We start from the raw sequence: 24,345 nt of genomic DNA on the forward strand, positions 1-24,345 counted from the left end.
AGTAAGATGAGCCTGGGCAATGGAAGTTCTAGCCAGTTGTGTAAGGAAGGGTTTGATTCTGTACAGAGAGCCTAGTTTTTTTATTGATAGTTTGAATAGTATTATTGATCTGGTCATCAAAGCTGAGGTTGTGATCAATGGTTATACCCAGAAGGCGTGCAGTAGGATCAGGGGAGATACAAGTTCCATTATAGGAGTTAATAGTGAAGTGGATCTGTGGCGATTTTTGAGTGGGAGTGAAGAGTAATAGTTTGGTTTTCTTGGGGTTGAGGAGGAGACATTGATCAGTAAACCATTTTTCTACAGAGTTAAATACCGTTTGAGTAAGGGTTTGGAGAGAGGATGAGGACTTGGCAGTACAAATTAGAGTAGAGTCATCAGCGTATTGTATGCAAGTGGCTTGTGGAACAATAGTGTAGAGATTGTTAATAAAGATAGAAAAAAGAAGAGGGCCTAGGATAGAGCCTTGAGTTACTCCAGTGTTCACAGGGAGGGGTGTGGAAAGATTGTTGCCCCAGAGTACTGCTTGATGTCTGTTATCTAGATAGGATTTAAACCAAAGAATAGCTTGTGGGTCAAGAGATTGGGCTTTTAGAGTACTGATAAGTAAGCTATGGTTGACCATATCAAAAGCTTTTGATAGGTCTATAAACAGAGCAGATGAGAGAGAGTTATTGTTTCGATTTCTGTTAATACAGTCTGTAAAGCTTAGTAGGGCAGTAGTTGTGCTATGAAAGGGTCTAAAGCCATGCTGACAGTTAGCAAGTAAGTTGTTATGGAGCAGGTGTTGGAGTAGTTGATGGTGGATACATCTTTCCATTATTTTGGCTAATGGAGAGAGTAGAGCAATTGGACGGTAGTTGGAAATGTCAGTGGATTTACCTCCTTTATGCAAAGGGATTATATGGGATACTTTCCATATGGAAGGGATGGTACCTTCTGTGATTGTTCTGTTTATAAGGATGGATAATTGGATAAGCTAAGGGTTTGGCAGCTACTTGACGGTATTCTGCTGGGAGGTTATCTGCAGAGGGAGTACAAGGTTTGAGTTTCTGAAGGAGTTTACAGATAAAGGAAGTTGGAACTGGTTAACTGTAAGAGGGGAATAGAACTGTTTGTATTCTGTAAAGGAGAGGGGGTAGTGGGTGTTAGTGTTTTTGTTAAAGTTTGAATACCTTCATTGTAGTAGTTGTTAAAGGTATTGGCTATTTGCAAAGGACTATCATGGGGAATAGAGTTTGGGGCTGGAGTTCTAGCCTGCCCTGGTTTGAGAAGTTTATTAATACCTGACCAAAACTTTTGAGGGTTGTTAGAGTGTGATTGTTGAAGTTTGGAATAATAATTTTTTTTGTCTAACAAAATGTCTTTTTTGGTAGCTTTATAAGCACTTACACGAGTGCATGGATCATGCTATTCCTAATAGAACCAAGATGTTATCCTCCAAAAAAAGGAAGCCAATCTGGTGGTCCTCTGCCATAAACAAACTCTACAACAGAAAAAAGAAACTGTTGCAAAAAAGAGTAAAATCCCATGACTGGAGGAACTCCCTGGTCAACCTCAGTAAGAAGCTGAGATCCCTCATAAAATCCTCCAAAGCTAGTTACAAAAACAAAATTGCCACTGGCCTCTAAAGACAACCACAAAGCATTCTATAGCTATGTCAAGAATCTAAATGGGAACACTCAGATCTGCTCTGAGTTACAGCATAATGGCACTAAATATACAGAACCAACTGATATTGCCAACATCCTAGCAGATAGGTTCAGTGCTAACTTTACCCCCCTCTCGCCCCCTAGAGGGCCCATCTCTGTACCGGAAGAATGCAAAGTTCCTATAATCACGGCTGCATAGGTCAAAAACACACTCTCCAAAGCCAAGAACACAGCATCCATGGGACCTGACAATATCCCAGGCTGCGTTCTACACGAACTACAGAAGGAACTGGCACCCTACCTAAGCACCATGTTCAATCATAGCCTCACCTCAGGCTTTGTACCCACTGAATGGCGCACCACGACAGTTATCCCACTCCACAAAGGGGGAGCCACGACGGACCCCGGGAACTACCGCCCCAATAGCCTGATGAGCCTGGTCTGCAAGGCCGTATCATCATGGAACTCATAAACAAAGACATTGGTAATCTCCAAACTCTGGACCCTACTCAGTTTGGATTTGTAAAAGGCAGATCATGTCTCCTAAACCTGATTGACTTCTTTGAAGCAGTCACCAAAGCCATAGATGAGGGTAAAATGGTTCACACAGCTTATCTAGATCTCGCCAAGGCTTTCGACACCATCCTCCACTCTGGAATTATAGATAAACTCACTAAACTAGTTATAAATCCCTATGTCACAAGATGGGTTGCCAACTGGCTCACGGACAGAACCCACATTATGAAAGTAGCGCATTCCAAATCCGACATCAGACCAGTGACAAGTGGTGAGTACCACAGGGTTCAGTCCTGGGTCCTCTCCTGTTTGGTATCTACTTCTCTGAGTGCAGGCCAACCCAGAAGGTCTTTGGCTAACAAAGTTTGCAGATGACTGCAAACTAGGAGACAATCTCAACTCCTAACTATGTGGACAAGCTACAAAAGGGCCTCACTGAGACAGATACCTGGTGTCAAAGCCATGGCCTGAAGCTCAATGCCAAAAAGTGTATTGTCATCCCCTTTGGTAAAAACTCTGTACCCATGAACTACCACATAGCTGGTAGTCTACTTAATGCCGAAAATGTGATGAGACCTTGGGACACTAGTGGACAGTAGTCTCTCCTTTGATAATCACATCGCCACAGTGGTCAGGAAATCCTTCTATGTGGCTCATCTCATCACAAAAGGATTCTCATCCAGAAAAAGAGGTCATTGTTCCCCTCTATTCATCACTCATTAGACCCATTATAGAATACAACGCCCCTTTTGGTATGTACCTCACAAGACATCTACAACAACTGGAAAGACCACAGAAATACCTCACAAAGACAATTACTGGCCTCAAACAGATGCCCTATGCAGACCGTCTCATAAAGCTATAGCTTTACTCCATCGCATATCGCCTACTCAGGGGCGATCTCTGCCTAACATACAAAGCTATGTCAAACCCAGAGCTGTTGGACATGCTCCACTTAAAGAAATCCCAATCCCTCAGAGCTACACGCTCTAGGGACCTTAACCTTGTCACCACAATAAACAGAACATGCTGGAGGAATAGATTCCTGTCCCAGAGACTTCCCATACTCTGGAACAGACTACCTATCTATGTCAAACAGAGCTCCTCATTAGCACTCTTCAAGAAAAATCTTGATGATTGGATGGGAAATGGGAAATTCACCCCGGGGATCACTTTTGTGGCACTGCTCGACAGGGGCACAGGAAAATAATTTTCTTGGGTGGCGAAAGCCAGGGTACATTTTTTGGCTAGGCTTGTATGGGCCCTAGGGCCGATAGCCTAGTACCTACCTATGAACCTATGAGTGTTTGAGTGGTTTCAATAAAGTGTTTATTGAGAAGAGTAGCAGTTTCTAGAGGAGATTTATTTGGAGAGGGGCAGCCTAGAGAGAGAATTTTGTTAATATTCTACCAGAATTTGCGAGGGTTGGATTTATTGAATTGAGCAGAGTTTTAAAAGGACGTTTTGTCATTATTGGTTTGTTTTTTGTAAGATTTCTGAGGTGTCTGTAACTATGTAGTAGAGGTAATTTCTTTGTTTTGATAGAAGCCTTCCAAGCTCTTTGTCTTTTTTAGCTTAAGGGGCTTAGTTTCTTTTGAGAGCCAGGGAGCATAATTGGGTTTTATTCTAACCTTCCTACAGGGAGCAAGGGAGTTCAGGGTATTCAGGAAGATGCTATTGAACCTAGTGACTGTGTAATTGAGAGGGATTTGTTTAAAGATTGACCAGTCAGTGGTGGATAGAATAGAGTTAAATTGAACTACATTAAAATTAGAGAGTTTTCATCAGTCTCTATAAAGGTGGGATTTGGGGGGTTGGATGGTGTATCTAAGGATCGAGGTGAGGAGGTGGTCACTAAGTTGGTCTGGTAAGGTAGTGGTGAGGGGAGTTGGTGAGTATCCAGTCAATTATGGATCCGGAAGATGAGTTTTTCTGGAGGCAGGTAGGTGGGTGCGCGAAGATATCAGTTGATGGAAACCATGCAGGTTGATGCTCAGTTGTGGAGAGTCAGTTTTAAGTTTAGACCGGTATAGGTTAACATCGCCCAAGATGAGGGTTTCATACGGGATATTGTTGGAAAACCAGGATAGGATATTCTCTAATGTGGATGAATTATTTCCAGAAGGGATGTAGGTGGTGGCAACAGCTAATTTTTTGTGAAGGTTAAGGTGGAAATTAAGGATGATGAGTTCAGCAAGGTGAAAGTCATGGATAGGTGTGGGAAAGGTGAGAGATTTGAGGCTATTGGAGTGGAGGATGGCTACATCCTGTGGTAGGGGAAAGTCATGGAAAAAATCTGTTGAGGACAGCTGATAGCTCAGTCTCCACTACAGCACCCAACCACCCAACAGAGGTTAATGGCCAAAATAAACTAGTCAAACCTGATCCAGTTTTATGACCAGTATACATGGTGTACTTCCGTTTGGAAGTCTTTGACTTGGTACCACATAGGATACCACATAGGAGGCCAAGAAGAAAACTGGAAAAAGCAGGAACTGGAACTGGACTGCAGCATGGTTGGATGTTAGGAAAAAATGCTTGTGATAAGAAGAACAATGTCAGGAATAAGGGATGTGACTACAGGAATTCCTTAAGAGAAGTCTGTCCTGGGCCCAGTATTTTTCAGTGCATTGTCTGACATATCTGAAGGAAAAGAGCACATGCTGCCACAAGGGAAGGCCATATGTTGATGTCACAAGAGAGTTTAATTCACTATAAGAAAGATAGCTCAATAATCAGTCAGAGGAGGTTATAAAAGATTGAGAAGGATTGGATAAGCAATTCACAAAGAAATAATGGGAGGAAATATGTATGGCTCCCAAATATGCAACAAAGTTTAGAAGATTTAGGATCTTTGCTTGGAAGTATTTGCTTAGGTATTTTATACCCCAAGTAGACTCGAAATAATTTTTCATCAATAGATAGCAAATGTTGGAGGTGTGATAGGGAGATAACTGGGAGCATATATTTTGGGAGTGTAATGAGTTGTCAAACTTTACAAATTCCTATACACAGAACTCTGTCAGAAATATTGGGTGAACAAATGGGTGTAACTGAGGAAATTATTATTATTTTTTTAAGCTGGAATACAGTATCTGAATTGCCAAGACATAGTATGGCATTGTTAAGTTTAATTCTGGTGGCTGCAAAAAAAAAAAAAAAAAAGGCAATTACTATAAAATGGAAATCAAAGTCTAAACCAACTATATTTGAAGCAGTGAATATTGTAACAGAGATAAAAGAACTGGACGTGGGATCTTTAGAAAAAGATAGAAACAAATTAAAAAAAAAATGGAAATTTGAGGAACAATACATATAAAATAATGTTTTAGAGGAGGACTGAGGTTTAAGGGAAGGCAGGAATTGATCAATTTATATAATATTGGACTGTTGATAATTGTATAAAAGAATATATGTGATGTGTAATGTATGCTACTGAAGGCATGTTAACATGGTTTGTTTTCTTTTATATAAACATATGTTTTCCTACATCTTAAGTAATAATTCAAGGTTCATAGGTGTGTACTAGGCTAATGGCCGTGGAGAATTTACAAGCCTAAACCATAGGATTACCCTGGCATCGTGCCACCCGACCATAGTTCCCAGTGCCTCTGCCGAGTAGAGCTACTGGAGTGATCCCCAGGGTGAATTTTCTGTTTCCCATCCACTCATCAAGATTTCTCTTGAAGTGGGCCAGTGAGGCGCACCGCTTGACATGTATGGGAAGTCTGCTCCATAGCATGGGTAGTCTCTGGGTTATGAACCTGTCCCTCCAGCTTGTTCTGTTGATTGTGGTAATGAGGTTGAGGTGTCTGGAGTGTGTATTGCGGAGGGATTGGGATTTCTTTAGATGTAGCATTTCTAACAGAGCTGGGTTAGACATGGCTTTGTAAGTCAAGCAGAGATCGTCTTTAAGTAGGCAATATGAGACGGAGAATAGTTGGAGTTTTTTGAGTCTGTCCATATAGGACAAGTGTTTAAGGCCTAGGATCCTCTTTGTGAGGTACTTTTGTGGCCTCTTCAGTTGTTGCAGGTGTCTAGTGAGGTACATGCCAAATGGGGCATTGCACTCGATGATTGGCCTAATGAGGGAAGAGTACAGGGAGACAATGACCTCTTTCTTCCTGGATGCAAAACCCTTAGTAATGAGATGTGCCACATAGAAGGGCTTTCTGACCACAGTGGCAATGTGGTGGTCAACAGAGAGGTTGTTGTTAACCTGTGTTCCCAGATCTCTCATAATGCCTTCTGTGTTCAGTGGACTACCATCGATGTGTAATTCATGGGACCTGGGTTTTTCCCAAAGGGGATGACGACACATTTTTTGGCATTGAGCTTAAGGCCATGGTTTTGACACCAGTCGTTGGTCTCAGTGATGCCTTTCTGTAGGATGTCAACATCACTTTGGGAGTTAATTATGGCTCCCAACTTGCAATCGTCTGCAAACGTTGTCAGCCAGAGTCCCTTCGTGTTGGCCTGGACTTCAGAGAAGTATATACCAAACAGGAGAGGACCCAGGACTGAACCCTGTGGGACTCCGCTTGTGACTGGTCGGCAGTCTGACTTGGAGTCAGCTACTTTCACACTGTGGGTTCTGTGAGGTAGTTTGCAACCCACCTAGTGATATAATGGTTGATGCTTAGCTTGGTGAGTTTTTTTCTGTGATTCCTGTGTGGAAAGAAAGTTGTCTCAGTATCTACAAGGTCCAACTTCCACTGTCCTTCTTTTTAAACTTCAAATTTGTTCTTCTCTGCCTACTGACAACAGGAGCTATTCCACACTTGCTTTATCATCTATTTGTTTCCCATTCTGGGAATAGAAGGAGGAGAGCGCAGCTGTAGGAAGGGCATTAAAGAGGCAACCATCTTATCATTTTCACTGAACATGCCTGTTTACTCCCAAGGATTGGGTGTGAAATGGACCTTTGCTTGGATGTGTCACACTATCCCATGGATGAAGCAACCTTTCAGAATGCTTCCACACCTAGCGTATTTATCTGCATAATCTGTGGTCTCCAACAGGGTGCCTATGTCCATATGAATGTATGCATGTGTGTTGGACAGCGACTAAGGGGAAGGGAGATGGGCTGGCAGCATAGCTCACAACTTTGTTGTTCAAGAATCAGAGGTAAGCCAAAAAGCAATGGAGGAATGAAGAACCAAAACCAGAGAGGGAAAATGATTAAATATATATAAATAAATTAAAAGTTTAATAAAACAATAGGCATTGTACCACAGTACATTTTCTGAACTATAAGAAGTATAAAACTTTGTTGTCTGGTATTATTGACTGTAATCTTCAGTGATTTATTTTGTAAAGCCAGGGCAAAAACAAGAGGTAAAACCAGGGGTGCTTTGTAAAATCAAGAACAGTTGAAAGGTATGGGGTGTGTCTTTGTATAAGGGAATGGATGTGTCCTGGCATGTGACTGAGGCTAGTGTGTGTGTGTGTGTGTGTGTGTGTGTGTGTGTGTGTGTGTGTGTGTGTGTGTGTGTGTGAGAGAGATGTAATTTAGAGAGTGAATGGGGTGGGTGTCGGTGACAGCACAATTCAATGGCTACTAGTAATTAACACTGAAAATTAGCACTGCTGGTAATTACACCCGATTCAGAAACATGAAAACTAGCTGATAATGTGGTCTTCCTTGTTGCTGTTAAACATTTCTGAATCAAATTTCCCATGTTTGTGAAAACTGTTGCCACTGCAGTTTACATGAGTGCAGGGTTATTTTCCTGAATCCCAGTCTCTGTTTTATAACAATCCAGTTAAAGGTAAGATTCTAATAATTACAGAAGCCATAGCAAAAGCAGAGAATCAAAAGATAATGCAAAAACTTCACATACAATTTGGACATGCCCTTGTTGAGAAACTGCAAGTGGTTATGGATAACTCAGGTAGCACAGATTCATTGTGTGTGCATGTTTTACAAACAACTGTGAATACTTGTGAAACACACATCCTACATCTCAGCTGGTTCTGGTGCTAGAGTTACTTAGGTGATACAGTGAAGTTGCCACCACTGACTTGCATAAGTTAGAAAAATGTACAAAACCTTACAATGAACTGTTTTTAGTGCAGCAAGTACTGTAGCCAAGACTAAGTCCTGTGAGTTTGTGAAAAAACTTCTTTCAATCAGATGAGTATAACTGAGGTATTCCAAAGACTAAATATTTTTCAGTGGAAATTCTGCAGTTTACTAATTTATATGATTTGTTAACTGGATTGTCCAACTGAGTCTAGTCCCATATTCAGGGAGGTCAAGATCACTAAGTGACTTGGTCACATTCACACAGTAGGCAAACAGAGAGGGAGACTAATGGAATCAAATCAAAAAGTGCAGAATGAAGCTCATAGCCTCAGTCCTCTGCACTAAACTGTCAGACAGGCAGGCATCCAAACCATCCAGATCACCATACTGCTAGCTGTGACTTTAAGCTGTTGAAACCTGATGATGAAATGAGTGAGTGAAACTAATTGTACAACAGCTGCATGTACCCCGTGGGAGTAACACTGTCTTAGATATAACCAAACGCTGGTGTAATGTTTGGTAAAAGTTGAACAAAACAGTGTATATGATAGGAGAATTGAGTACTTTTCTGTTATCAGGGCAACTGTTCTAACCCAATGATCTCACTGCTGTTATTTTGTAGAGCGGTCCTCCTGACTTTGCTTCACAGTGTTGTGCTGTCCTTCCTAAAATGTTTAATTCCCTGGTAAATCACTACATTGCATTCAGTCAGTAATCCAAGACGGTCATCGTTCTTATTGTTTAGAAAATGCGCATTAGTGCAACACGTGTTCTATTAACACGAATTAGATAAGAGTAATGTTTAAAAAGCCTTTATTCCTTATCTTTGTCACTGATTCTTCAACAAAGAAGTTAAGAGCTCTGCTATGAGTGAGCAGTGAGTCTTGTATGTATAATCTGCATCTGAAGAAGAGTATATTTTCTGTTTTTCGTCTGCACTACAGTATTCCTGAAATGGGCAGAAATACCGACCAAATGGTTCCATCTTCCTCTAAATGCATTACACACATACATAAACATATAATGTACTAAATTCATATAAAGACATTAGACTCTAACTTAAAATAAAAAGTAGTTAAATTGCTAATTTTAATTCATGCAAAGACATTAGAATCTAAGGTAAAATAAAAAGTCTTTAAATTAGCAATAGCATATTACTCTGAAAATCTTTTATCTGAGACTGGCGTGATAGCAACGGGTAGCTATTGGACTCTAAAACTTTGCTGCATTCATTGGTGTGAAACCCATTCGACTAAAATAATGAGTTGCGAAGTCCCCCTTTCGTGCAACAAAACTGGTAGTACATCTTGTGCTAAAATCAAGGGGTCTTGCTCGCAATAACCCATAAGCAAGGGACTACCTAACCTACCTGCAGTACTCAACCACAATGCAAAACAGCTGTATAAGGAGATGTACTACCTACAAGAAATAGTGTTACAACATTTTGAAAATGTCATGGCCTGACTAGACATTAAGTTAAGTTACTCTCCCTCCTACAAACACACCTTGAAAATGTAATACAGGATATTCTAACTGCTCATTATAACTGTTGCCCCGATAACAGAAAAGTACCGAGAACTGTAACATTTGTATCTTCTGGTGAAGAAATCCTTGTATAACATACAGGTTATTGTCCATTTCAAGTGGTGTTTGGACAAAACCAAGTCTTACTTAAGTATAGGTGGCTTATCAAGTATTACTAGAGTGAGTGCTTGGGTACCGTATTATATCTCTGCATTGCATGTAGCACACACACACACATACACACATACACACACACACACACACACACACACACACACACACACACACACACTTACTGAAACAGACTTGCAGAGCTTTACTTAAACATTTTATTCTACAGACAAAAAAACATGACGTCAAGATGAAGTATAAACCAGTATAGTATATAGATTGGAAGGGACCTGACAAAATGACATAGAGGTATATGTGTGGGTCTGTGTTCCCTTCGAGCCTTGAGAAAGTAAGGGAATGTTAGTCTCAGAAATTTTAGAGAGAAGGTTCCATAGTGAACGTTGTCATTAAGACAGATACAGACTCTGTAACTAAAAGTTATGTAATACACACAGAGTGAACCAGATGCAGCAGTAGATAACAGTGATACAGAATACAGTGCTGAAAAAACAGCAAATGTGCACCAACCTCTACATCGATTCATATGCAATTACTGCAGTTAAGGCAGTTTATCAAATGTGGATTAAGAAGCAGAACTCTTTGAACATACAGAAGCAGAAGCAGAACTCTTTGAACATACAGAAGCAAAAGTTAAACAAAGTAGTGTAATGTGTATGGGCTGAGCCAGCGGAAACTGCTGGAACTGTAGAATCAATTGATTTGTTGAACATCAAAAGTTTTTATGTTGAAACTCTGGGTGGTAAACAGGACCACTCGGAGTCACAGATGAAGAGGGGTTTAAGTAGAGGGTGTCTTTTATGATAACAGTTAGAAATGAACTTACAGAACTACTTGTCATAATTGTTAAGGTGCTTACCTCATGTACAAGAGTTACAGGGTTTGATTCTCACCAAAGGAAATTGGCTACGTTTAAAGTGGCTCACAAGGGCAGTAATCCTAATACTTGCCTATGAACCTGAAAAGACAACTGCTGACATATTGTCAGAAGCTCATTTCACAGGTTAATGTTTTGACTGGCTGGATGTGTAGGAGTTTTTTCTTGTCCACCTGGCCCACTAAATTATTAAAACTGCCATTGAGTGTTTGTCAGTATGAGGATTAACCTCCAACTGTGACCCTAATCTCCCAAGTCAAAGTAAGTGTCCTGATGCTGGAGGAAATAACTGAGGGAGAGAGAGTCATAGCTAGCTATTCTTGTGCCCCCCCCCCAACTTTAACTTGAAGACCAAAAAAAGCTCTCTCTTTCTAACAAACTGTTTGCTATAGTTTCAGCCATGACTATGAAGGAAGTTTCAGCATTCATTTCTGAATGCCCGATAGATTGGCATTTGCCACTTTACTTCCCTAACTCCTTGTGCATGGGGCAGCAGCTCCCTTCGCCTCACCAAAGGTACACCTTTTGAGGGAAGGAGAGAGAAAGTGATAAGACAACTGGATGCTTATCCCATTGGGAGGGGAGGGTTGAAGGCGTGTCTCCAGGGTGTGTGTACAGCCCCCACTATCTATGGTGGAAACCATAGGCAAATATTACATGCTTGAGGTGACTGCTGGTGGTTGGCTGCTTGTGTTAAGGGCTTACCACTGGCTGTAGCCCTTTTTAGTCATGTGAGCTGAAATAGCTTTTGAAGCCTTGGTGAGTGTATAACAGAAGCACATCCTAAGTATTTACACTATGCATTTTACCTGATTGTGGTTTTGCCCATATGGATTAAGTTTGGAGTAGCTAAAAGTACAACTGGTATTGATAAGTAATTGAAACATGTTGCTGTAAGAAGCACTTCCATGTTTACTTAAACTTGGACACATCAAAAGTCAGTGTCTCAGTTACTGCACCCACCTACACACACGCACAAAGTTTACTATGAAAACCATGAAAATAAAAATGAAGTCTGTTCATGTGTTTGATGCATATTACCTATGTACTGCACATTAATTATGTTAAAATGTCAAATGTTATACTGACAAATGTGAAGTTGGTATTATTTGACATTCTTCTTCACCAGCCTGCTTTTCAACAGTACGAAAGTATGCAGTTCAGTACTACACAACACTGTAACTCACATATTTGCAGGGGGCCAGCCCTCTGCACCCCCCCCCCTGTGGGGGGCTGTGCCCTCCACACTCCCTGTAGACTATATATTCCAACTCTGAGATCACACTACAGTGAAGAAAAGGATTAATTTCCCAATCTGCGCTGTACCACAATCTCTATTCATTACATTGACCACGTATAAACGAATGCATACTGGCATTCGCTGCAAAGGACACGAAGATTTGAAGGTCAGAAATACGTGAATTAGCCAACTGATGTTTGACATTCCTGTTTTCGCTGAACCTTCATTCTTCATTTTGATGGCAAACCTACACACACACACTTTTGGGGGGTGGGGGTGTCACTGCACTAGGGTAAGAGCAGAAACCAGACCAAAAAAGTATAATTTTAACTGTTTTGGATAGTCACAACTCTATGACCAAAACTTATAACAGCACTCATTCAGCACAATGTACCAAATCCCTCTGAAGTCTACCCTCAGTCTGTTGCTGCTGCTGACCAGCAACACTACAGCAAGAAAATATCCCACATTTTTCATCCCAAATCTGTGGCATACAAAGAGAAAGCCTTAACTATAATCCAGATGAACCAAGTTTGAATAGCAGCATGTGGGTACTAGAAAAGCCAGGTAGGGGAGGATGGAAGTGAGTGGCTGTTGCCAGCTTGTCCATATGGTGGTGGGGGAGAGAGTGGATCCAGTTGACCAGTCACCACTATGTCTGTGGAAGCTTGCGTAGCACTACAGTGAAATAGTCAGGTCATAGCATGTGTGAAAGTATGCAAGAATAAGGGGAAATATACGATGCAGGGACTCACATCAGCCATCAGAAGCAGAGTTAGGGGACTTAGTAGAAAAGTGTCCTCATTGCTAGGACTCTGGCAAGGAAACGAGACAGCTCAGTGGCTGCCTGGATGCCCCCCCCCCCTTCAGTTAGCTCGTCACTGAACTGGGGATACTCATTACAGAGGTACAAGTGGGTTTGAGAAGCACTGAGGGAGTTCCGTTGGTCAGTAGGCCCAGAGAGAGAAAAGTACTCTGCAGCTTTCTTTTGTTGTCTGTATTCATCTCTGTGACTAAATTTTCCTTTTTATTTAGGAGTCCCGAGATGAGAAATCCAGCCCACTTTTATATACTCACAGGCTAAGATACAGAAAGGCTTACTGTGAAGAAAAAAATTAGCGCAACGGTTTTCCACATCTTGCTAAGCCTTTGTGATTCTACCACTGAGGTTTCCTCTCACAGGGATCACAACACAGAAGGTGGCCTTACAGGCAGAGTGGCATGATAATGCTAATTAGCAATGTACTCTCCCAAAAATGTCAGCTGCTTCCAATTTGTTTGGTGTGTACAGTTTCACTGTTGAAGGAAAAGGTGACTACTGTAAAAACACAGTGGTCATTACATGGTGCAGGTAAGTTCAATGAAAATGTGGGGTGGTGATAGTTTTTGTATGTGTATGTCTACCTGGATGGTCTTACAAAGGGGAGTTAGTTGGAAATTGAAAGTTTTCATTTGTGTGCATCTGTGTTAGACTGTGTAGTGGTGCCTTTGTGAACACGATATATAGGTCATTAAGAAGAACACTAACATGGTTAGAACAGACAGCGCTAGTGTGCAATTCAGACTAATCCTAATGAGCCAATAATGTTGTCTTTCTCATTGCTGCCGTAGCTGTCTCTGAATTGCATTTTTCACCATGAATCCAAAATTATGCTGCAACACAATTCTGCAGGTGCAAAACCACAGGACTATATTAACAAAACTCAAGTTAAGCGCTTTCATCTCTATCAATAAAAAGCTTCAGAGCTACATATCCAGAGGGCAGATACACTTAAATAGCAAATAGTTGCATGACTTAATAAAAGACAAGTTTTTTTCCGCAGAGATCTTTTTCATTGAAGAAGCACAATGGAGAAATTGTGGTATTGATTTAAGCTTAAATTCTTTCAAGTTATTGAAAATTCTTTTTCCAGCAAGTAAATTTTATTTATTTTACATTTGGTGACTGAGGAAGTCCGGACGGTCACAAAGGCTCCTTTTGAGCTGAGGCCCAGGGAGAAATGTAGTACAAACAAAATCTTAAGTTATACAATATCAACAATGTCAGGAAGAATACAATTAAAATAAAGTAAATTTTACAGTGTCAAAATAGATAAGATAGTAATTATACATACAGTAGTAAGGATATGCTCTACAGATATAGATAGATAATTATGCAGTAGGATAGACATCACAAAACAGAGTACTGAGTTATTTACAAATGGTGGAAAGCAAAAGGTTGATTTAATTATGAGCAAATATATTTTCAGTGCGGTTGGATAAAGAAGGTGAACCTTGATGTTATTTTTAATGCTTTTATTAGCAGCCCATGTTCTCTCCTTTTTTCTAGGGCTTTAGTAGCATAATCAGTGCCAAATTCAATAACATTTTGGCCAATTTTAAGAGGAGATTTAGCTTGTGCTGCTTTCAGTACCAACTCTTGGCCCAAATAGGATCGAATTTTTCTACCACTGTAGATCTAGGTGAAAAAGCTAGACTAGAGGAAATTGGCCTACCAGTTGCTGTATGGGTTTGTATTACATAGTTGAACAAGCAGAATGTTGACTGACCTTTAATTGACACGTGTTGAAGCTGCACGTCATCGAACAGCCAAATCATCGATTTCCTTCCATAGGAAAGAAATCAGTAGGTGAACCACGCACACCCCATTAGAAAGACACTATAAAGTGGTGGGCTTCACCCTTCAATGTGGTGGGCTGTGCCCCTCACACCCCCCAACTAAATATATTAACTCCGAGATTGCACTGTAGTCAGGAAAAGGACAGATTTAAATGAATGGCCAACCAATTTCTTTCCCTTGGAATCCCTTGGATTTGGCCGTTTGCTGAAATGCAGCTTCAACACATATGTGTTGATTAAAAGTTAGTTGACATTCTGCTTGTACGACTATGTAATATAGACCATTGCTGTACAGGCTGTTTCAATACGTTAAAGGTAAACCTTCTTGTAGGTTTAAAACTTGAGGCAACCGAGAAGTTAAGAAATAAATTAAGTAATTACTTTCAGTTTTCTCAGATATGCCAGATATTCCTATGTTGGGTGTTCTAGATTTTCAAAATCTTCAAAATTATTCACAAGCCAGGTATTTTATTTCAACAGGAATTCAGTATGGAGTTCTTCTTTCACTCTTCCATCAGTATAGTTCATGGCTGTTTCCATTTCTTCTAATAGAACATTCTGTTTTTAATTTTATTGATTATAACATTTCGGACTTTTATCTCACATGAAATTTCCAGTTTTGTCTAAGTTTTCTGTTTTCATATTTTATTCTTGTAGCAAAGATACCACTTGTTGGAATTATTTTTAGTGAGAAGTCTCCCTGAATAGGGTTTGAATAGCTCAATTTATGCATTTTCCCAAGAAAGAGGTAGTTGAGATTTTGACAGACAAAATGTTTTTGAAGTAAAATATTAAGTTTCAGAAAGCGTCTTCTTAAAATTGTAGAATGTGCTATCAGCCATTTTGAATAGAATCCAGAGAACTGTGGGCATTGGCAACATGCATTCCTAAAATGTTCAGTAATGCAGGCGGCTTTTTCAGATGTGCAGTAACTGTGCCAATGATGGCTACATTTGGTTTTTAGGGCTATACTCATGCATACAGCACAAAATGATTGCACCTGTAAAGCTGCTAACGAGGTTACCATTTTTAGGGACGACCATAACTTGTAAGGCTTCAAATAGTGCAAATATGGGAACAAGCAGAAGCAATGCAGGGCTCTTCCCTGGACATTATGAGCATGGAATGCACTGTCACTTTCTTCTATACACCTCCTTAGGTAGTTATTTGTATGTGGTACAGTCATATGCCAAATGTTCATCATTTTCACTGTAACAGTGGCATTTTGGCATATCTGCCAAGGCAACCCAGTACTGGCTAGATCCTCCTTCTGTCTTCCTATGACAGTTGATTGGCTGAGCATATCTTGAGAGGGAAGTCTTCAGCTGTCACAGGAAGTAAGAGTTCAGGCTTTTTCTGCCATCCAAAGAAGAAATTTAGCTGGCTTTTCACAGAATACAGTGCTGATTTTTCTGGCTTTCTGCTCCGATAAGCCCTATTTTGTACCCCTTTCAATTTATTATTACATTTTATTATTCTCTTTTTATGTTTGTTTAAAAAAATACTATTTTATTTATGTCAGTGTTTACAGTGATTCCTGTGGAAATTTCTATCATACCTCTCAACCTCCAGATCAGAGAATCAGGGACAAAGGTGCTTAAAATAAGGGACATTCAGCAACACCCAATTAACATAAAATATTCATATTTAAATAAATGCATTAATGGGCATGCCTACATGTTCAGTTACATAAAAACAGGGCATCATTTTAAGCATTTTTATTAGAGAATTTTATACATTGACATGCTCAAAATAGAGGATTTTTCATATTTTTCAGACAGCTGTATAAAATTAAAGTAATTCATGCTCAGCTCACCCCTTCAAACATTCCCATCAAGACAGGTGCTTAAACATTTGCAAAACACCGATACTTAACACAGAACAGAAAGAATACACTGAATAAGGCAAGTGCATTCAGACTAATGATTCAACTTCAGCATCTTGGTAGACAGAAGAAGTGTCTGCAGCTGATGCCGTGGAGGAATGTTCTTTGTTATAAGCAGCTGTTACTTTTCTTACTGCTTCCAGCATGTCTTTTGGATGTTTCACACAGTAGTAGTCATTGTCCTCATTCATCTTTATTGCTAATGAACAGTTTAATGTTTTGGGGCCAAGTGACTGTCGGAGCTCATTTTTTACTGTGCTAACCATGCTTAAATGCCCATTCTGCTTCACTGTTTAAGCAGAGAACACTTTGCATTACCTTTTGAAATGTTGGGAGGTGTTGTACTGCAGGGCTACCAAGCACCATGGACAAGTGCTTTAGAAAATTAGATATGTCAGATTCATATGACCACTCACTCATCTGATACACCAAAAACTCACTACAAAAAATGAGACAAGTGCCAATATCTACAATAACAGTTGATGAAAGCTGCAGTTTCATAGCTGGATTTATTAAGCTAACCATGTTCTGCAGCAGAGGATCTTTTGCATGGAAATTATTTTTTTCATTTTGAGTAGGACTGAAGAGTAAAACTGCATGGCTCTCTTGAAAAGTTCTGCTCCACTGTAGTACCCCTGAAAACATCCCTATTGTCATCCAAATATGTTTAAGCATCAGGACCAATAAGAATTTCACTGTCTTTTAAGATGTTGTCTTGTACTTCAAGAACTGAATCAATAGTACTTACATTGCCCAAAAATTGCCTATCACCTAGTGATTTGAGTACTCTACAAACATATGCGTGTAGTACTTTCTGGATGTCAGTATGCAAGGTGAACAGTTTGCTTTCCCTGCTTTGCATTTGCACATTGAAATTATGCAGTGGTTCAGTGGCATACTGCAGGAACAGGAATGCCTACTTAAAGTCATGACTCTGCAGTCTCTCAGCAATTAGATCCACTTTAACAGACCATCATAGGATGAGAAGTAGAATCTCAAGGTAGGCCACAAGGCAAGCATTCTTTTGATGACTTTTGACAAACTTAGCCATTGAGTGGGGCATACCTGCTAATTTTGAGAGGTTCAATATTCATGAAAAATGCAAACTTCTTAAGCTTCTGCTGATGCTGTATACTGCTAGAAAAGTGACAATAAATGTCAGCTATCAATTCCTCTACAGGTACAGACATGGCTTTTACACAAGATTTAATACATACATCTGCAATGTGGCATAAGCAGGCCATGTTAAAAAATGTGTGGTTTAACCTGTTTTAGTCTGGATAGCACAGAAGTTTGCTTAACAATCATGGATGCAGCATTGTCTGATGAATAAGCCACCATGTTGCTCACAGGAATGTCAGACTTGGTCATAGTCTCCATTATAAGACCACTGACACATGCAAACAACATTTTTACCAATGCCATGGTCAAATTAAACAAGTAAAATCACAAGCAATTTGTTATCTCCCATATCTGTACTCTGGTCGAAGTGCAAACAGTATGGCACTTTCTGACAAACTTGTGAAACATCCTGCTGATACTTAAGCCCCATTACGTCCCTTAAAATGCAAGCAGCCTTTGTTGATCCACAGGTCTTTTTTTTTGTACTACCTCCAGATCCATGCAGTACCTCTTCATGTACTTCAGTAAATGATCCCCAGTCATAAGTGGCTAGAATTGGTTTGCTGAGTGGCAAACATTTCTGTCATCTTCCTCACAGCCAAATAGTTGGTGCTCATCTTGTGCTTTTTGGTGTCCGTATGCCATTGCATTTCATTCCTCCCTCCATGTTCAGCATTGATAGTAGTAGCACACATCTTGCAAAATGATTCGTAATGCATGCAAGTAAAAGCTCATTACTGCAAATAATTCATAATGTATCCAAGAAAAAAAGCTCATTATTGCAAATGATTCATAACATGTCTAAGAAAATGCTTATTGCTAATGTTTCATAACATATCCAAAAACAGCTCATTATTGCAAATGATTCATAACATATCCAAGATAAAGCTCATTATTGCAAATGATTCATAAGGCATCCAAGAAAAAGCTCATTGTTGCAAATAATTCATAATGCAGCCAAGGCAATTATTGGAAATCATTCGTAACTTGTCTAAAAAATGCTTATTTCTCATGTTTCCTAACACATCCAAAAACCGCTCATTATTGCAAGTGATTCATAATGCACCCAGGAAGTGCATTTTGTAAAACAGGGAAATCATGGATATAGTACTATACATCATTACTTAAACTTAGTTAAGTTCTGATTAGCTATATTGTGTTAATATTTTTTAGAAATATATGAAGCATAAAACTCACCTGTCTCAAATTTAGTGAAATTATGGACGTCTGGTATTCATATACCCTCAAACCTTTACTCACAATCTAAAGACAACCCTTGGGTTCAAGCAAAAAATCTGGGGGTGGGGGCAAAAGGCCATATTCATGGAGGGATACTTGATTTTTTTCAGTGCTGCTCCTTAAATTTAGCACCTTAATAAGTTGTTCAGTAACATGCATTTTCTGAAATCACCTTGCAGCATAATCTGTGATCTCTCACCCCATTCAAAAGAATACAGCATGTCGGTCTACCAGAGCATGCCTTGCTTATTAAATGCTGCAAACCAAGTCACTCGAACATCATCCTCCTAGAATCTACACTAATTGCAGGGTGTAGTACGAACCCCTAACAAAAAGTCGTTGCCATCAGAGTCAATTACTACAAAAGTTCTTTACACACTACAAATAATAATCAACTACCACTCTCTGCCTTTCCTAAAACTGTTGACTTTGGAAGAAAAGGTGGTGAATTACAGTTAAAATGACAGTTGAAGTTATAGACTTATTTTGCTTCAGAATACATATCAATTCACATTTTCTTATTTATTCACTGCAAAAACATTTTAAACAAACTAAACAGACAATGCTACAAAGTAAGAAATCTCAGAAATATTCCCAGAAAGAACAAATATGGCAAACAAAGCAGACAAGCATTTTCCCACTTGACAAATTTCTTGCAAATGTAATGGATTTAAAACAATGACAATAATTAGAATTAGAGACCTTTGCTTCAGAAAGTATATACCAGACTTATTTTGCTTCAGAAAACATAATTCACATTTTTTTATTCATTCTCTATTCAAAATTCCCATATAGCATTCTCGCCTGCACTCAGTCAACTAACTATATACATTCAAGACATTGTTGCGTCTTTCGGCTTTTCCCGGTTAGGGGTCGCCACAGCGGAACTCCTGTCCGCTAATGATTGGCAGAAGATTTTTATGTTCCGAGTTGCCAGCCCTGACGCACAACCTTCAACGTAGGTACGCCCATTCATGCATGTCTCCACACAGAAGACACTCTAGCTGAGAATCTAACCGAACAGCGTCTTACTGTGAGGCGACAACGCTACCGCAGCACCACCACCGCATATCATACATTCAAGACATACAACCTGAAAAACTAAAATGTACTATCTTATTATTAGGAGTGTGATATCTTTAGCACTGTATGGCAACAAGCAACTTCTACTTAAAAGTATTACAGCTGTCCAAGTATAAGTTACATTTCTCTTTAATCTATGATGCATAAACACTTATCATAAGAGAAGCATGCCATTAGACTAATAAGTCAGTACCAGAAAATAAACTTGAAAGAGCACATTACCCTTACTCAATGCAAATGGTGCTCTTTGTGTATTGCATATCATTAATTTAAAATATGCTTTCTTTCATTAATAATTAATTCTGCATATAAATAGGTTCTTATAAATACATAGCATCACAAATAGTTACTATAAAATAAAAACACGCAAAAACATCATCCTCTGTTTAATTTTCTCAAGTTGCAATACATGTAACCATACCATCACAATAGCCACAGCCCCTTTTCAGCATAAACATGAGTAAATGCAATATAGGTGCTCTTATGTAGCTTCTTCTAACTCACTGTGTACTCCCCCGACAAAAAAGGCTGGAATGATTGCATTAGTTGTCCAGTTCCTTTGAGCCCCCTTAAAATTTCACCTTCCAAAACAGAGGTTCAGCCAGGGGTATAGGTAGAACGTGCTTTGCAATTTTCTGCATAGGGGCAAGATTCCAGGTCTTACAACCTTTTCACACTACCTAATCACAAAATGCAGTGCTGCTGCATACAACAAAATGACCCACCTTCTGTATATTTTAGAGAAGAACACATGGTAGAACTATGTTTCAACTGTCCCTGATTTTGACTCGACTTCTATCTTTGTCCCTCTTAATCCCTCCTAAACTGGTGAATTATGGGATAAAGGTGGTGAATTATACTTCTTACACTTGCCCTTGTATTCCCATAATCTCCTACTGTAACTCACATTCTAATCTATCCATCTCAAATAGGCTACCTTACTACTGTCTCTGTTTACCCTTTGCTATTAGCAGCTTTCTCCCCTGTCCTTTACCACTCACCCTTTCACAATTAATGTAATCTCTATCAGTTTCATAACCTGTGCCTTCTTAAGTCTTTCCCAGTTTTCCTGTTGTATACTAATAACTTCTGTAACATGTCTTCTAATAGTCTCTTAATGTATTTTAAGATTAGATCCTCAGCTATAATATGCTTGCTAAACATTTGATATTTACCTGTACTATGTTGTATTTACGTTTATCATTTGTGCTTTATATAATCTAAATGTGCTACTTAGTAATATTTTTTCCCTTTGAGATTTGTATATTCTAAATGTGTTTTTTTGTGGTGCTTTTTACATTCTAAATTTGTTTTTTTTTGTAGATTTTTTCTCCCCAGGCCTCCACTGAAAATGGGCTCTGCTTGGCTCACTGGACTTTCCCAGTAAACAAATGCCAATAAATAAGTAAATAATGGCCATAATTAGCATTATAGACTTCTTTTACTTCAGAACATTTATGTTAATTTAGAATCTCTCTGGCAATGTTTCAAGTTAAAACAGTCACCAAGGCCATTGACGAGGGGAAGGTGGTCCACACAGCCTACCTGGACCTCGCAAAAGGCTTCGATACAATACCCCTCTCGGGCATTATAGATAAGCTCACCAGCTTAAATATAAACCCCTATGTCACTAGATGGGTTGCAAATTGGCTCAAGGACAGAACCCACATGGTTAGAATTGCTGGAGCCATGTCAGACTCCAAACCAGTTACAAGTGGCGTCCCACAAGGCTCAGTCCTGGGACCTCTCTTGTTCGGTATATATTTTTCAGTGGTACAGGCCAACACGGAAGGACTGTGGCTGACCAAGTTCACAGACGACTGCAAACTGGGCGCCATAATCAACTCTCCAGCCGACACAAGCATCCTCCAAAAGGGCCTCATAGAAACAGACAACTGGTGCCAGAGCCATGGCCTCAAGCTAAACGCCAAAAAGTGTATAGTCATCCCCTTTGGCAAAAACAAAGTGCCCACAAATTACCACATAGGTGGTAATCCATTAAATACAGAAGAAGTCATTGTGGACCTGAGGACCCAAGTTGATAGCAATCTCTCATTTGACAACCACGTGGCCAAAGTGGTTAGAAAAACATTTTATATAGCCCACCTAATCATGAAGGGATTCACATCTAGATCGGGGAGGTCATCGTGCCTCTTTACTCATCCCTCATCAGGCCCATAATTGAGTACAATGCCCCTTTTGGGATGTACCTTACCAGACACCTGCAGCAACTGGAAAGACCCCAAAAGTACCTCACCAAGAGGATCAAAGGGCTCAAACAGATGCCATATGCTGCCCGGTTAAAGAAACTCCAGCTCTACTCAGTGGCATACCGCCTGCTCAGAGGCGATCTGTGCCTGACGTATAAAGCCATGTCCAACCCGGAATTAATGGACATGCTGCACCTCAGAAAATCCAAATCCCATCGAGCTACGCTTGAGAGACTTGAACCTCAGCACTGAAATAAATAGGACATACTGGAGGGACAGATTCATAACCCAGAGGCTCCCTTCACTCTGGAATAAAATCCCAGTCCAGGTTAGGCAGAGTCCCACATTGACTCTCTTCAAGAAGAATCTTGATGAGTGGATGGGAGATCGTAGGTTTACCCCGGCTATCACTTCTGTGTCACTGTTAGACAGAGGCACAGTATACTAACCTCAAAAAAAGGCATAGCAAAATTAATTTAAAATGGGTGGCAAAAGCCAAACACACTCTGGCTAGGCTTATAAATGCCCTAGGGCAGATAGCCTAGTATGAACCTATGAACCTATAATATTTTAAAAGTGTCTCTGATTATGTCTTGATTTTCCCTGATTCTGTTAAGATGTGTCCCTGACTGGTTTAGCTGTGACTGTCATATAAAGGTGGCTGAACAGAAACCTGTGGAGAAAAAAGTAAAAATACCAACAAGTGCATAAGTACACTCATGAGACACTTTTGAATGCATGAAATAAACACCGTTTGGAGTTTGTATTATTAATTAACTGAAATTGTAGAAGCTGTAGCTATCAGAATGAGAATGAAGTATACATAAAAATAAGTCTTGTAAAATGTTTAGACTGATTAAAGTTAAATGAAAACTTAGGAAGATATTTTCTACCAAGAAAAGCAATTTTTTTCTTACTCCCCCCTTTAATACCTTAAATCTGTCCAATAAGAAATACTGCAATTCCCCAGAATTGAGGGGTTCAGGATACATTAACGTGCACTTGCACATTGCATAAGAAAAACAAGTCAGATCTGAATACAAGAATAAAAGAAACTTGTTACTGAGTCATAAAAAGGATAGATAATTATAAGTAGTTTGGTGCAATTTGATTTTAAACACCGTTGTTTACCATGACAACGTTATGGTATGAAAAGCAAGACGCTATATTGTTAGCAGAGGGGAATAATCTCAAGTCAGTCACAAAGTAAAAAAATGTGGCTAGAGTTGCTGCCCTCATCCGCCACTGGTTCTTTGAGTGAGTGCTTTAACTTAAGTGCTCTGTAATGTACTCCTGCTATAATTCTTTTAAAACTTATTTTTATCTTGCCTCCATATGCACCCTGCATTTGTAAACTTACTTACCCGTACACTGCAGAAAATAAATAAAATCCTCAATCACACTCACAGACCACTGACCACCTCAGCTCAGACCTCCTGGGAACAGTTCCAAAACTCTTCACTCCGACCTTGCTGCCTAAGCTGCTGGAAACCAAAATCCCCTCAAGATCTGAATCGGATCCATGGCCCCAACTGAAACCAGGTGCAATGCACTTCTCCACTCCCTTGATCGACGATGAATTTGTCTCAGTCTCAGTATGCAATGTTGACCTCTCCAGTTACATTTCCATACTGATTCTGCTTGATATGCAGACTGAGCAAACCTAACTGAGCACTATAAGTATATCAGGTCCACCGCAGCTGCTTCCACAGAACAGGAAATGAAGCAGGTGCAATAAAGCAATGGTATAATTGGGTGAGACATCTACAGCCAGAACAGAGCTTGCTTTACTGTAAATCTCGGGTGTACTTGTGCCCAAATTGGGCACTCTGGAAGGTAAGCTTATTTAAGCTTTAAAACTGGTGCTCCCGTACAATTCGGTATGATTAAGAGCTAAGATTTCTACAGTTTATTTGGCTTCTGTCTTTGACAAATGTTTGTTTTTATTGTTTCTGAGGAAACTTTCAGCATTTCTTTCAGGACTGTAGTTTATATGTATGTTGTCAGACATTAGAGAATTGTCTTTACTGTTTATTTTCATCTTTTGACAGTAAAATATTGCAGAACTTGGATTTTTTTCAGCACTTAAACATCATTTACTATATGTATGGCTCTGCTCTGTTTGTTTTTAACATTAGATCACAATTTTACCACAAATTAAATTATTTAACTGTACTGTACTGTTGAGACTTTACTATCTGACAAGAAAATATAGTTTAAA

General features: G+C 39.6%; 1 protein-coding gene across 9 annotated transcripts in view; it reads left to right on the forward strand.

The window, feature by feature from the left end:
- TMEM177 (transmembrane protein 177) overlaps positions 1–24,345 on the forward strand; it is a 161,552-nt gene that overhangs the window by 60,581 nt on the left and 76,626 nt on the right. The window contains exon 1 of one of the 9 annotated variants that reach the window (XM_044060650.1): positions 13,160–13,317. The exons of 7 other annotated variants lie outside the window; for them this stretch is intronic. In XM_044060650.1, the coding sequence (XP_043916585.1) occupies positions 13,309–13,317 (9 nt within the window). In that variant the 5' untranslated portion in view covers positions 13,160–13,308. Of the gene's footprint in view, positions 1–13,159; positions 13,318–24,345 lie in introns of those variants that run through there. One more of the 9 variants, XM_044060658.1, reaches the window with a different exon arrangement.

Source organism: Protopterus annectens, chromosome 2.part0 (assembly GCF_019279795.1).
Source record: "Protopterus annectens isolate FY-2018-M chromosome 2.part0, PAN1.0, whole genome shotgun sequence".
NCBI classification, from domain to species: Eukaryota; Metazoa; Chordata; order Ceratodontiformes; family Protopteridae; genus Protopterus; species Protopterus annectens.